The 16,352-nt window shown below is 41.6% G+C and overlaps 1 protein-coding gene across 3 annotated transcripts in view; it reads left to right on the top strand.

The window, feature by feature from the left end:
* LMBRD1 (LMBR1 domain containing 1) overlaps positions 1 to 16,099 on the top strand; it is a 122,865-nt gene extending 106,766 nt beyond the window's left edge. For 2 of the 3 annotated variants that reach the window (XM_069973480.1, XM_069973482.1), the window contains exons 15-16: positions 10,479 to 10,570; positions 14,455 to 15,763. In XM_069973480.1, coding sequence (XP_069829581.1) covers positions 10,479 to 10,570; positions 14,455 to 14,577 — 215 coding nt within the window. In that variant the 3' untranslated portion in view covers positions 14,578 to 15,763. Of the gene's footprint in view, positions 1 to 10,478; positions 10,571 to 14,454; positions 15,764 to 15,785 lie in introns of those variants that run through there. The other variant, XM_069973481.1, reaches the window with a different exon arrangement.
* Positions 16,100 to 16,352: the final 253 nt, after the last annotated feature.

Here is a 16,352-nt window from a genome sequence, read left to right as displayed (position 1 = left end):
TTCTGCAATGTTAGATGATCTACAAAGGACACGTGAAGTGCGGTGGATGCTGCAGTAAATGTTTTGTTTGCCACTTATTACCCTTGCTACAGTACTGTGCCTACTTTATATTCCTTATCAAAGTAAAGTGTATATCTTTTCATTGTATAATCAAATGTTTTTTTTGCTAAAATTAGAATACCCCTTTAACTCCATCCTAAAATTTGACATGTACAGCACTGCGAAATAACTGATTCCAATAGTTACATTCAATGGCAAACATGGCAGGGGAGCTACTACTACTCCTACTACTTGATGGTTTTAGTACTCCTGTTAGTGATCGGGAGTCCCGATCACTCAGTGACACACTTGTTCTTTCATTGACTTCCTTAAACGACGCGATTGCTATAGATTGTGGCGTTTAAAGGGGTTAATGAGATGCAGCTGCGGGAACGCAGCTTTCTCTCATTACCTCCAGCCCCGGGCACACTGATGTGTGCTGGACCGCTCTCACTGCAGCGGTCCCGCACACATCAGTAACCCAGTCAGTGCAGGAACGTATATATACATTCCTACTGCACGGGGTTTGTGCAGTAGGAACGTATGTATACATGTTACTGACGGGAAGGGGTTAATTTGTAATTAAGTATCAAGATTAGTCTATTATTGTTTTCGGGGGCTAGCCGACTGTAGGTAAAGCCTTCTTGACAGTTTTTGATAAGGGTAAAAAGAATTGGCATTAGACGGGTCACTATTATTTTCGCGTAGATTTTGACCTCCTCATTCAGTACTGAAATGAGTATGTAGTGGGATGTCTAGTCTGTGGACTGGTTTGGGGGTGGTGGTAATTTCTTGTGGGAAAGATACGCTAGTCATTGCAGTTTTTTATATGTTAGTCAAGTAGGCTGTGATATTACACCAGCACAAACTCGCAAATAGTATCAGCACTCCCAACATCATAATCAGGGCTGTGGAGTTGGAGTCAGAAAAAAATGTACGGACTCCAGCTTTAAAAAAAATGTAGAATTGAATTTTGATATGAATTTTACAAGTTTTGCTCATGAATATATATTATGAGCATCATTCTAATAGGACACTGGCCCTATTACATAAGGGTGGTCATGAAAAAGTTGTCGGTCACTATTTGGCAGTTTGTTTCTGAGCTGGAAGAGTTCGTGTGTGTGTGTGGTGGGGGGGGGGGGGGGGGTCTGTGTGTGTGTGTCTGTGCATGCTATTGCTTGCCCGCACAGTGACCTTCTATATCACTGTGTGACCTGTATCACTATGTGTGACCACTCTCTATATCACTATGGCTGACCTCTATATTACAGGTATCTGGCATTGTTAGCAGTGTTTCTTTAAAGTGACACTGTCACCCCCTATTTGCATTTTGACTGCTCTCCCCAGGTGTAAAGGGTAAATGTTACAGCTTTCATTGCTTATTTTATATCACACCTCATAGTGCTTGTTCTGGTATAAAGTTGTTTTTATCACCTGTGGATTGGTATATGTGGGTGGGGCCTTGCGGCCTTTGTGCCACATATATCTGCCCCTTGTGCCACTTAGCCCTGCCCCCATCTGTGACGTCATTGCCATAGGCCCCACCCCCTAGATTTTCACAAAATGGCCACCGAGGGGGTGGGGCCTATGTGGCAACGACGTCATGGATGGGGGCGGGTTTAAGTGGTGATGGGGCGGAGCAATGTGGCACGTAGGACGAGAGGCCCCGCCCACATATACCAATCCACAGGTGATAAAAACTACTTTTTACCAGAACAAGCACCATGAGGTGTGATATAAAATAAGTAATGAAACCTGTAACATTTAACCTTTACACCTGTGGAGAGCAGTCAAAATGTAAATAGGGCTCAGGGAAGAAACAGAGTGCTGCACATCACACCTATGGCTGATACTAGTGCCGCTTGGCTAAATAAAAAACACATCAGAATTTTGTGTATGAATTGATCAAGCCATACTGCCCCATGTACCTCGTGCCGGTATCTGATACACATGGGTCCCTACACTAAGTCCACACCGTGCCAGTCAGTGGCCACCAACCCCGCAGGCGTGCACAGCCAGGGAACGGGGGCCATGGGACGGCCCTGCGACCCCCATGCCACAGGACCAGACCCAAAAACACCACCCCAGAACCCGGCCAGCACCGCCGGCGGAGAAGGTCGCCCCCAAGCAGCACAAGTCTGGATAAGGCATTGCGTGTTTTTGGGTCTGGTCCTGTGGCATGGGGGTCGCAGGGCCGTCCCATGGCCCCCGTTCCCTGGCTGTGCACGCCTGCGGGGTTGGTGGCCACTGACTGGCACGGTGTGGACTTAGTGTAGGGACCCATGTGTATCAGATACCGGCACGAGGTACATGGGGCAGTATGGCTTGATCAATTCATACACAAAATTCTGATGTGTTTTTTATTTAGCCAAGCGGCACTAGTATCAGCCATAGGTGTGATGTGCAGCACTCTGTTTCTTCCCTGAGCCACATTTTGTTTCTCTCTTTTCTCCGTGTTTTGCACTCCTCCTGGTGAGACCCACATGACCGCAATTAGCAGGAGACACCTGAGTGCACATGGTTTTAATCCCTCCTGTTTTTTTTTCCCATTCTGTTTGCTGCAGCTATGGTGAGCGCAATACCTTCTCCAGACTTGTGCTGTTTGGGGGCGACCTTCTCCGCCGGCGGTGCTGGCCGGGTTCTGGTGTGGTGTTTTTGGGTCTGGTCCTGTGGCATGGGGGTCGCAGGGCCGTCCCATGGCCCCCGTTCCCTGGCTGTGCACGCCTGCGGGGGTGGTGGCCACTGACTGGCACGGTGTGGACTTAGTGTAGGGACCCATGTGTATCAGATACCGGCACGAGGTACATGGGGCAGTATGGCTTGATCAATTCATACACAAAATTCTGATGTGTTTTTTATTTAGCCAAGCGGCACTAGTATCAGCCATAGGTGTGATGTGCAGCACTCTGTTTCTTCCCTGAGCCACATTTTGTTTCTCTCTTTTCTCCGTGTTTTGCACTCCTCCTGGTGAGACCCACATGACCGCAATTAGCAGGAGACACCTGAGTGCACATGGTTTTAATCCCTCCTGTTTTTTTTCCCATTCTGTTTGCTGCAGCTATGGTGAGCGCAATACCTTATCCAGACTTGTGCTGTTTGGGGGCGACCTTCTCCGCCGGCGGTGCTGGCCGGGTTCTGGTGTGGTGTTTTTGGGTCTGGTCCTGTGGCATGGGGGTCGCAGGGCCGTCCCATGGCCCCCGTTCCCTGGCTGTGCACGCCTGCGGGGTTGGTGGCCACTGACTGGCACGGTGTGGACTTAGTGTAGGGACCCATGTGTATCAGATACCGGCACGAGGTACATGGGGCAGTATGGCTTGATCAATTCATACACAAAATTCTGATGTGTTTTTTATTTAGCCAAGCGGCACTAGTATCAGCCATAGGTGTGATGTGCAGCACTCTGTTTCTTCCCTGAGCCACAAAATGTAAATAGGGGGTGACAGTGTCACTTTAAGTATGGTGAATATTTAGTTACAAACATAGAAGCTTGTCAGCAGGAAAAGACCACCTGCTCCATCTAGTCTAGTTGTGAGCATTCAGGACTTGGAGGCTGGAGACTGGCTGCATCCACTGCACACACAGGAGAATCTGCTTTATACACGGTATTCCTTTATTCCCTCAGAAGTCGCCCCAGGATCATGTAGGACATTCGGGAGAAGCTGCTGAGCCAGTGTGATAAATAACTCCCCTGATATATGACTGGCCATTTATGAAGGAGCAGGAGTCGGGAGTCGGTCCTGATAAAATTCAGGAGTCTGAGTTTGAGTCGGAGCTGCGGCTTACCGACTCCACAGCCCTGATCATAATCTTGATGCGGGGAGCTCCGAGATCGTCTGCGCAGGACACTGTTCCTATTACGAAGAGTTTGCAGAGAACATGTAAAAGCACCCTTAGGGTGGGTTCATACTACGGAATCCGCGCGGAGAAGTTCGTTGCTCGTACCCGCTCACGGCGATGTGCATATCCGCTCATGCCATAGACACTATTCTATGGGCGGGCCGTTTCCGCATTCTGCCAAAAGAACTGACATGTCTGTTCTTTCGGCGGAACGCAGAATCTGCCCGCCGTGAACGGGTACGAGCCACGGAATCTACCGGAATTTCATCCGTGCGGATTCCATAGTGTTAACCTACCCTCAAAGTATAGTAAAACTTTTTTTTTTTTTTTTTCTTCAAAGCGACCATTTCACTTTACAGTTTGTTTTTTTTCCCCCTTACGTTTAACATGGATAACTACTTTTCTATCTTTGTTGCTTTTTAAAATAATTCCTAAATATGCGCAATAAATTGACTCATTCAGCCACATTCTACATGCAACAGGACAGTATTCTGCATACATCTATGGAGTAAGTCAGCCTACAGCAATATAGATCCATTGTAATCTTTTAAAGATCTATTTTTTTTTTTTTATGTTGAATACGATATGAGAAGGAAATCTATAAATTCAGCCCAATATGCTATACGTTGTGTATGATGCACGCATGTCTACACTTGACCCTATAAATAAGCAACACAGAAAGGGAAGTGCTGTAATTAGAAAGATTTTCCTGCAGTTTTCTCACTCAGACTGTGTGCCCATCTGTTCCTTCTATGAACAATTGCTTCATCAAATACTTTACTGGGCAGAAATCCAAATGGCTGAGACTTAAAACTAGCGAGAAATTTATGATAAACCCCAGTGACACACTCCTTGGGTCATCACTTCTGTAGAGTCCTGGAAGCCCTGCAAGACAAGGTCAAAGGAAATGCTTTATTAGCCAAGAATGCCCTTTTATATTGGAAAATAATACCATGTGCCAAGAAATATCAGCAAGGGCACAGTGGTAGGAACACAGTAGACACTTTATCATTTAGTAATCTATTCAAGCTGTGTAATTTTAAAAGAAAAGTTAAATATGGTCTCACATCTTGCCAAGATTAAGGATGCAATACATCTCATTCTGATCCATCTCTTTTGTGTGATGATCGCTTCTTGTAGTAAACATTTTAAATATTGAATAGCCAAACTGGAGCGTGCGGCGTAAGACCAATAAAACTGTAATGTGCCGTAGAGTCTTTTAGACAAATGCTAAACTTGAGACGTTCCTGGACGTTATAATGTGCAGACTGACGAATGAATATTATCATGTTTTGAGGATGAGGATATTTTTTCGGCCCAGTTCTTATCAATATCTTTTAGTAAGTGGGGTCTTTAGAATTTTAGTAAGACCACATCTGGAATACTGTATCTAGTTCTGAACAGTGGGATTACAGTCTCCCTCTTCCTACTGGTCATACCTTTAGCACAGGGGTAGGTTGTCCAGGCATTATGGGATTAGTAGCTTTGCAACAGCTGGAGAGCCAAGGTTCCCTGCCCCTGCCGCCCTTGCAACTAAAACCAGGAGTGGATTAAAAAAAACACACTGTTGAAATTGAGTGGATGGCCACCATTTAATGGCAAATAACTGCTGTTAGTTTAAAACAGTGTCCGTTGTTTTCAAATAACAGTTGTAATTTGCCATTTAATTTCAGCCATTCAATTCTCCTACAGCTGCCTTTCATTAACCCCTTAAACGCAGCAATCTATAGTGATTGCAGCGTTTAAGGTACTCGGTGACAAGACAAGCTCCTGTCACTGACTGATCGGCACCCACCACGGGCAGGGGTAAGCCACTTACCTCTGTCCTGTCAGATTGGCATTCCATGTATAGAGTCTGCTCTCAGGCAAGCTCTATGCATAGATCGCTGATATCACTTATCTATGCTATGGCATTAATTGCATGTTTTAAAGTGAAAAAAAGTGTTAAAGTGTAATAAAAAAAGTTTTAAAAAGTATAAAAAAAAAAAACTTCTAACCCCCTATAAAAGTTTAATATACCTCCTTGTCCATTATAAAAATACAAATATAAAAAAATAAACATATTACATATCGTAGTATGCGGAATTGTCCGGTCTATTAAAATATAACATTGTTCCACCACAATTAACATTGTTCCACCACAATGAACCGTGTTAAGAAGAAAAAAAAACACCAAGACTTCTTATCTTTTAAAATCATATATAATCAGAAAAAATTATTTAAAAAGCGATCAAAATTTTTCTTTTACGCCAATATGATATTAAAAACTAGAGATCATGGTGCAAAAATTGACATCCCGACCAGCCCTGTAGGTAAACAAATAAAAGCGCTATGGCTCTTAGAAGGCGGCGTGGAACACTGCATTAATTTGACCCGGACATCCGTGCATCAGTGGGCTCTGTCTTGAAGGGGTTAAACAATAGACCGCAACACTTGTGGCCACTTTGGGTCCATTTACACAGAAAGATTATATGACATTATCTGACAAAGATTTGAAGCCAAAGCCAGAAACAGACCTATAAACAGATCAGGTCATAAAGGAAAGCCTGAGATTTTTCCTCTTTTTAAATCCATTCCTGGCTTTGGCTTCAAATCTTTGGCAGATAATCTGTCATATTATCTTTCTGTGTAAATGGACCCTCAGACCAGCTGATCTAATACCGATGTTCTGAGGAGAGCTTGTTGTTTAAACCTTGGATATTCCTTTACACTCCACCCCTTTCTGGCAGAAAACTGGCCAAAAAATAAATAAAATAAATTGTCTCTGGGACAGTCAAATGGAAATCAGGGCTGTTGACAGATATGATTGTGTCTCTTAGAGTATTTTTTTTTTTTTTTTTTTTTTTTTTTTAAGCAGTGTTTTTCCCCAAAAGGTCAGAACAGAAGACGTAGTACTGTATCTGTATAATAACATTATCAACTCTACGGCTTTTCTCTGTGCTGGCAGCAGCCTAAGTTACAGAGGAGAACTACCCTGATGTTGTTACGTTTGTCATTATGAGAGCTGATCTGCGTCTTTTTAGACCCAGCAGCTCTTATCACATAACAGGTCATCACTTCACATCTGTCACATTCGCACTGACACTAGATGCCAAAATTTCTAGATACTATGTACTCTGCACTATATAAAAATCTGAGTATGTAAAAGCATCAGTCCCTTTCTCTGACCTACAGCTGTAATAGACAGGGTACCCCCATGCTATAGACCCATAGGATTTAGACTTAAAGGGGTACTCCAGCGGGGGCGGGGCATTTTTTTCCTGGGACCAGGGAGGAGGTGACTGAGACAAACAACGTCCACTCACCTCCTCGGTTCCAGCAGCGGGTCCCGCATCGCGGCGCTCCTGTTCCCGGCGGCTTCCTGGTGTCTGACGCGGGCCCGAGACGTGACGTCTCAGGTCCGCTCAGCCAGTCAGTGACTGAGGCGGGATCCGTTTCAAGTCCGCTCAGATCCCGCCTCTGTCATGGACTGGCTGAGCGGACCTGAGACGTATTGTCTCGGGCCCGCGTCAGACACCAGGAAGCGGCCGCGGACCGGAGTGCCGCGATGCGGGACCCACCGCTGGAACCGGGGAGGTGAGTGGACGTTGTTTCCCTCAGCCACCTCCTTCCCGGTCCCAGGGATAAAATGCCCCCCCGCTGGAGTACCCCTTTAAAGGGGTTGTCCAGCAGAAATCTTTTTCTTTCAAATCAACTGGTGTCAAACTTATTTAGATTTGTAATTTACTTATACTTATAAACTGTTGTATGTCCTGCAGGAAGTTTTTTTTATTTTCATTCAGACACAGTGCTCTCTGCTGACATCTCTAGCCGAGTCAGGAACTGCCCAGAGCAGCAGCAAATCCCCATAGAAAACCTTTCCTTCTCAGGACAGTTCCTGACTCTGCCAGAGATGTCAGCAGAGAGCACTGTGTCTGAATGAAAATAAAACACCACTTCGTGCAGGATATATAGTTGCTTAGAAGTATGGGAAGACTTGAGATTTTTAAATAGAAGTAAATTACAAATCTATATAAATTTCTGACACCGGTTGATTTGAAAGAAAGTCCTTAAGTCATTACTTTTTAATTTTAAGAGAAACGTATTTTCAGAAGGACAACCGAACAAGTTCTCATTCTGTTTTAAGGTCAAACATTTTGAATATGTGAGATAATTTGTGCAATCATGTTTCTATAGTGCGCCATCTGTATTTTCCTGATCTGTCAGTAATTCAGGTGAGCAGCTGCAGGGTTGCAGATGGTGACAAGACTGCTATCCCCATTGGATCTGTTTTCATTTATACTTTGGAAACGGGCATAGGCTTAACTCTTGTAAAGCCACAATTATCAAATGTAAAGCAATCCTGGAAGTTTTAAATGTCTAGTGTGAAAAAATTAACTCTAGAGATTTATTTTAGTTTTTCTTGGGTGAATTGTTACATTTCCATCTTTTTAGGCCATAGTTTCTGTATAGCATAACATTGTAAACACATAGGTGAAGTTATAGAATGTGACATTTGCAGGAAATGGGTAAAAAGTAAGGATCTGAGCAAATGTGACAAAAGCCAAATTATTATTATGTATCTCAAAAAGCAGGCCTTGTGGAGTGTTCTGGTATACAGTGGTTAAAGGGGTTATCCAGCGCTACAGAAACATGGCCGCTTTCTTCCAAAGACAGACCCACTCTTGTCTCCAGCTTGGGCGGGGTCTTGCTGCTCTGTTCCACTGAAGTGAATGGAGCTTACTTGCAAATCGCACCTGAACTGGAGACAAGAGCGGTGCTGTCTCTGAAAGAAAGTGGCCATGTTTTTGCAGCACTGGATAACCCCTTTAAAGGAAACTATCGGCAAGACTCTAACCTGCTCATACCTCCCTATCGTGCATGGGGCACTGAGAGTGAAGGTAAGCTTCATACCTTCATCCTCAGCGCTGTTTCTGCATTATTGGGAGTTTAGGGCAAATTGATACATTGGGGTTGGGACTACCACCCCCAGTGCACTGATCTACCTCTGTCTTTTCCTAATGAATATTAGCACTACGCACTGGGGGTGGTAGTCAAGGCCATAGGCATTAAACTCCTAATAGCACGGAAACTGCGCCAAGGGTGAAGGTACGACACTTATAATCATCCTCAGCCCCATGTGCATTAGGGCCATACCAGCAGGTTAGATTCTACTAACCTGTTGATGGCTTTCATTTAATACCTAACAAAAGGGGTTCAGGAAAGGACAACTAGTGAACCAGCAACAAATTCATGAGCTCCTAAAGTGTAGCTGTCATGACAGCCGGCTGCTGGACCAGTGGTGGGTTCCTCTGTTCATCCAAAAGTTTGGGTCTCCAAAGACTTGAACACGCAATGAAACCGTAATGGATCCAGTGCTGGCTCTCGCCCATTACTGTTTCATTGCGTGTTTGTATCTATGGAGACTTAAGGATGAACTGAGGAAATCCCTACCGATCCAGCAGCGTCCCGCCATGAGAGGTACATGTTAAGGCTCACTGATTTTTCTTGGGGAAAAGCTGCATCAAGTAGCCAGAACAACGTGAATTATCCCCATTAAATGGGTCTAATTTTGTGTCTAAAACTGTATTCTCAGTAGGGGAAATAAATAGAGATGAGCAAATTGCTCATCTAAGCCGAGCGAATCTTCATTTGATCAGTGCTGTACTCATCAAGCTGCCAACCTCTCAGTGCTGCTCCGCTCCCTCATACTCCTCCCATGATGCCGGAAAAAGCTGGATCCAATCCTGAGAAACTTTTCCCAGTTTCCAGGATTGCACCAGCTTTTCCCCGTCACCCAAAGAAAGGCTAGTGGCTTGATGAGTAGAGCGCTGATCAAATGAAGAGATTCGCTATCTCTAGGGGAAAAAAAAAAGTGTGATTATGTGTTTTGTAAAAAATAATTCTAAACCTTTTCTAAATCTTTTAGAAATTCACTGATAAAACCAGTTTCCGCTTTAGTTTGAATATGAGGAATCTCTGCATGTAAAACTAATTTATTCACTGTAAGCAAATTTATGGAAACGGTTTTCACTTTTTGATTTTGGTGAACGCAGTAAAAGTGGTCTAGGTGTTTAAAATTTCAAGATTTTTATGATGTTTGATTCAATGAGTCGTGTGGCAAAATCAGCAATGTAGCAAAAAAAAAAAAACTGTTTTATTATGACCAGGAAAAAGATACACAAATGTCAACAATTACTACATAAAAATTTTACTTAGGGCAATAAAGTCTATTGTTGCTTTTGTTTTTGGAGTATCTAACTATTAGCCAATTGGGATGAAGTTGTGAAACCTAAGAGACCAAATATGCTTGAATCTGTGCAAATCTATTGTATTGTAGAGCATCGTGTATAAACACACACACACACACACACACACACACACACACACACACACACACACACTGTATTGTACTACAGGCACTTTTTAAGTGTTCCCTTCATGAGTTGTGAGTTTCAACTGTTAATGTATTTAGTTATTGCTGAGCTCTAGAATCTTTTTTTTTTTTTGTATTATAACTTTTAGATGAATTGTAACTTCAGACATAGAAACCTAATTTAGTGCAGTGAGAATATTTGGCACTAATTTTAGGCACATAAAATCTTTTTTCTTTCTTCTTCCAGATCAGTGTACGATTACACGAACATACTTGTTTCTGCATAAATTTTGGTTTTTCAGCACCATTTATTACTTTGGCAACTGGGTGTTTATAGCGGTAAGTACCATACTTTATGTACCAGCTTTTATCTATGTATCCTAAAATGAATATTGGTACCTGTCTTTTAACCTCTTAGTTCTAATCTAAAATTTCTTTTTAGACACTCATGTGTCATTCTTCCATTATACAACTGCCTTGCTCGCACAACCTGTCTCTTTTCTGTGCAGATTTTGTGGAGTGTCCTATGTGATGCAGTCTGACACTGTCTCTTTGGAAGGGATTTCAGCTCTTACATACAGGAGATCAGACTGCAGCTGTATCACATATAAAAATCTATATAGTGAGTTAGGGGCAAGAGAAAATGCAGGGATGAGACTCCACCTAGTCTGTCTGCAAAGCCAGAGGCAGCATGGCAATCGTAGATACAGTTAGGGCAATAGGAGTCAAGATGGCAGACAACCCATGCATGTCACGCTAACTAAAATGGGTATATACAAGACATACACAAGACTCTTTCCATTAATCTCTAACAATAATAAGCCTATGCTCCACTTTGTAAGCAAAAAAAATAAATAAAAAAACCTGATGCCCTTTTAGATGCAAAACACCAAGGTAAGTACTGACCAGCAACAACCAAACATACATGCCTATGTAGGTAATAACCAATCACTACGGCTCAGCAGCTCTAGATGAGTATGCAGTGATGCTCAGCAGTATAACAAATGGAAGTCCCCTTGTATTATTGTCCCAAAAGTAGGGGAAAAAATGTAGCACTTAACAATACTTCTTAGGACTTTATTACCGTATAAAACAGAATCAATATTGCAAATTTGGGAAACAACTGCTTCACGTCTATGAACGTATCCTCTAGGTCCCGTGGGATCTACACTGCCTGACCCTTAAATACATGTGTCGGTCAAATATAATAATAAAAAAATGCATAAAGTGAGCATGGCTGGCTTATAGCAAGTAGAACCCTGAAAGTGACATTAAAAACATATAATGGACAGCAGCGAGATAGCTGAATGTAAATCTTGACAGGTTATTGGAAACACGAACATCGCTACAGTCATTAAGAGTCTCAAAAAAAAAAATTACAGGAGGCAGGGGAGGTGCAGGAACATAAACAGTATACTTACCTGTGCCCTCATAGTGCTGTTGCCTGGTCTCATATGTCAGGTACCAAGCTCCTCCAGCTTTAACATCACAGCTCCACTGATGGATTGCCTGCACAGCCAGTCAGTGACTGGGACATTATCCCACTTCAGTCACTGATTGGCTAAGAGGGCAGTCCGTCAACCAGGCATGTGATGTTGCAAAAGGAGGAGCTGCAGGAGGCGGGCGACTGTTAGTGAGACCCTTCAGTGGCACTCCATACCACTGGGGTGGGTAAGTATAATTTATTTATTATGTTCCAACAGCATCCTCCTCGCACCTTCCTGTCACTTTTTAATTTCAGTCTGACTGTTCCTAGTGACGATGGGACGAGAATTCAGTCTTTTTCTGGAACGTTAGTCTAGTATCTAAAAGAGACGGTGGACTAAATAATACTATAGTGTACTTGTCCCCAGAGTGTCTTCTACAAACAGTCAAAAACAAAGTAACAACCATGGTTGACTATGAAGTATGAAAAAAGAAAACTTTTTAATTATTTCTCGTTGTCAAAAACATAGGTTGGTGGGATAGCAAAGATAATCACCGTGATCGTAGTAACTGATAGAGAATGGTACATTGGTGAATGTCCATGCAAGATCAATAGGCAGCGAGAAACATTTATGAAGCTGCGAACCTTGCATTTTCTGGTGCAGAGGGGCCAGGTGCAAATAAATTGATTTACACCCGCTTAATACATTTTTGCATTAGGCCCCTCTATGCCAGTCGTGCCGGTTGGCCGGAGAGGAGGCGGAGTAAAAAGTCGGAACGGGAGCGCAGCTTCTGCATCCAAAAATTTTGCTGCGGAAAAATGTTAAAGAAATCTCTCAGCTCGCGTATGTTTCACTATGTTCACACACTGATGTGTACTGGACTTATGTAGAGGCATTGCACCTCTACGTAAAACCGGAAATCATTGGCACTGCGGGAATATTTTTAAGCCTGACGCAAAAAAAGGCTGACCTTAATAAATGTCCCCCACAGTGTTTACCCTAGTTTGTCCCTTTCTAATCGCTCAGAATCTGCGGGTTTGTGCATTCCCTGTGCCAGGTGGGACTTAACCCTAATAGCAGTCGCTAGCATGTGGTAGGTAGTGCAACTAAGTTAAGGCCATGTCCAGTCTTTCGACACGTTTTACCCAGAAGAGAATGCTGGGTTCTTCAAGAATTGTGAAACTACCAGGTGTTAACGATTTTAGAATACACAATCTTATGGTCCGGTTACACGGAATGATTATCTGTCGAATTTTTTCGATAACTATCGCATTTGAGCAATAATCTTCTTGTGTAAACACAGTGAACGATCAAGCGACGAGCAAAAAATCGTTAATCATGATCTTTCAACACTTTCTCAAATCATTGTTGGTCGTTCGCTAGAAATTCGCAGATAGCTTTGTGTAAACAGTCTTTCACAGATTCACCCTATGTGTGAGATGAGCTTAAGCGATCTTAAAGGGATCACAATATTTTTTTTCTAACTATTTATCTCTTCGTCTAAATGCTGATTGTTTTAAAAACCAAATCTTTGCTTTAAAATCGTTAAACAATTGATTGGGCAAATTATTGCTCCGTATAAACAGACCATTAGATAGCAATATCTGGATATTTCTAGTAGGCACAAATTATGCCCTGTTCTGTCAAGTCCTATTCTGTCATAGATAAGCCTGATTTTGATGCTTTGATGTTGTTGGCGTTCTGTGTGGATGGGTAAACGCTGCTGATGCCTGGAAGTTACCACATTTATAGTTATTACTTTTGTTATCCCAACTTCCCATGTATTTTACCATTTTTATGTATTTTACCAGGTTTTATTCACACTTAGTAGTCAACAACAGTTGTTACTTCGTAACAATAGTCTATTCAGATCCCCAGCAGAATTCAACAAACTTAAAGTGACACTGTCCCCCCCCCCCCCCTTTTTTTTTTTTTTTTTGCATTCTGACTTCTCTGCCCAGGTGTAATGGGTAAATTTAGCAGTTTTCATACCTTTCATACCTTGTTCAAGTAAAAAGTGATTTTTTTTTTTTTTTTTTTATCAATTGCAGATTGTGCTAAGTCGGTGGGCTTCACTGCAACAGCGCCACTTAGCCTTGCCCACTGCACCACAGTTGGCCCGGCCCCACCGTGACGTTATCAGCCCGTAGGCCCCGCCCCTCTCGACACCCATTGATATGGGCCGACCTAGAGGGGTTGGGGCCTAGACCTCTAGGCCAGCCTGTTCAAATGGCTGGTGAGGGGGTGGGGCCTATGTGCCTATGATGTCATGGAGGGGAGGGGCCAATGGTGGCACTGTGGGCGGCTAAGTGGCGCTGTTGCCGTGAAGCACTGCCCACTTGACACAATCTGCAGTTGATAAAAGATCACTTTTTACTTCAACAAGGTATGAAAGGGATAATATAAAATAAGGTATGAAAACTGCTAAATTTACCCATTACACCTGTGTAGAGAAGTCAGAATGCAAAAAGAGGTGACTGTCACTTTAAGGCAAGTACTGTCACAACTGATGTTTCTCCCAAATAAGTTGGATAACTTTTGAGACATCTCTTGCCTGTTCTAAAAGAGCATACTGTATATGCTCACTAACCCAGACATACATCAGTCTTTTTTTTTTTTTTTTTGGCCAAAATGGAAGCACGATTTATTTATTGAGATAACTTATTGGGACATTAGATTCTCATGCCAGAGGTTTTCCATAGCACAGATTGTAAACCTACTAAGTTGTCAGAATGCATACAGCAAATTTATTCTGCTTTTGCTTGTCCCTTTAAGTCCTGTCTTTAATAATTGCAGGTCTTCATTATTGGATTCATTGTCTCCTGCTGCAAAAGCAAGAAATCTGTTGTTGAAGTGGAGGACGATGATTCTGATCTAAGTGATGACGACGATGATGTCCCGTCCCATACGTATTCCTAATGTGTATTATATTAATGATCTCTTGAAAATACTGTTTACTGTAAGTTGAAAATATGAAGTTGGAAAAAAAATGGATTTTTAATTTATGGTTAAAGTGATTGGCATGTATACAGAATGACATGGGCTGAACCACAGGCTTCAAGTGTTATTAATTTACTTGTTTCTGGTATACAAAATTATGCACAAAATACTGCATCTAAGTTTGGGTTCACACTATATTTTTTTTTCTTTCATTTTTGTTTCATCTGTTGGAAAAGATGGGGAAACGGATGCATTTTTCCAAGACGCATCAATTTTTAGCCTACACCAAAAATGTGGTTGAACGTGTAAAATAAAAAAAAAAAAAATTTTTTTTTTTTCTTAGAGTGGAAGTCAATCGAAAAAACAGTGAAAACAGATGCACACAAATGCATCAGCTTTTTGCAAAAACAGATGGGGAAGAAAAAAAGTAGTGTGAACCCAGCGTAAAGCTAATAATGTATGCAACCCTAGAGTATTCTCAACTATGCACTAAGAAACTGATGCCAATAGAAACACCACCATTGTACCGCCTAGCCTCTATCTACAGAGTTGCTGTTATATTCTTTATTCTATTTTATTGTGAGTGATTGGGTCTCCTGGTAAGAAAAAAAATAAATATTATATATATATATATATATATATATATATATATATATATATATATATATATATATATATAATATATATATAATTTTTTTTATTTTTTGTTTTTGGGCAGGTGGCATTTTTTTCCCTCCAAACTACTGACACTTTAATTTATAAAATAAATTGCTGAATTTTATATATGGCTAATAAAACATTACTGTCTTGAACAATGATGTGTGAGATGTTTGTGTGTTTCATTGCATATATGCTCCAAGCAGGTAAGCATTAGAAATATTAAGCAGCTTTATATAAATATTTCAATGTAAAATTAAGATGATTGTGTTGTACAGATTACCCCTGAGCTGCAAAATAGTCATCATTTCTGCTTACCGCTAAACATTTTTTTTTATTATTATAAGTTCCAGTACCTACAGAGCATGCTAGTTCCTTGCTTAACATCTGAGAATCTGTTCTCTTCTGCTAGCTCATGTAGAGCTATAGTTAGGTTTAAAATGAATCTGTCAGCCCATCTGCATGCTGTGAGCTGTAGACATGGTCTGACAGATAATTGTGCAATAACACAAATGTTCCCTTTTCCAAAGCTGAAAGCTATTGCAGAAGTCCTAAAATGATGGCGCATTCACACATTTCATGATTACACTCCATGCACGGAAGAAGTTCTACAAACGGAAATGCGGAACTCTCATGAATCATGATGCCGAGAGCTGTCGATGGAATCTGTCGTCTCCAATTAAAGTAATCAGTATATGGACTAAAAGACAAGTTACAGAAGGACTAATTAGACCCCTGCGTTTGTAGATTTGCAGGGGGTGAATGCAAGTTACTCTGAGAGAGTTCGTTTTGGGACAAAATGTACTTTTTGTTTTAATAGTAAATTTTGGTTGATATATTTTTTTTTTCCTGCTTTTTTTGTGAACTAAAGCGAAAAAAAATTTACATTACAGTATGTCTACTCTGTTGCCATTATTTGGTAAATGTCCTTTAGGACAAATATATAAGTATAATTATGGTATACTCACCATGTGTGTAACTCGTATCCCAAGCTATTAGAAATACAAAATGTAGAAGGGAAAGGTAAGCTAAAAGATAACTTTTATTGATATAAAGATAAGATTGTAGCGGTATACAAACAAGTGTCAAACTACTAT

The sequence above is a fragment of the Dendropsophus ebraccatus genome, chromosome 6 (assembly GCF_027789765.1).
Source record: "Dendropsophus ebraccatus isolate aDenEbr1 chromosome 6, aDenEbr1.pat, whole genome shotgun sequence".
In the NCBI taxonomy this organism is placed as follows: domain Eukaryota; kingdom Metazoa; phylum Chordata; class Amphibia; order Anura; family Hylidae; genus Dendropsophus; species Dendropsophus ebraccatus.
This window is presented reverse-complemented; position numbering and strand designations above follow the sequence as displayed.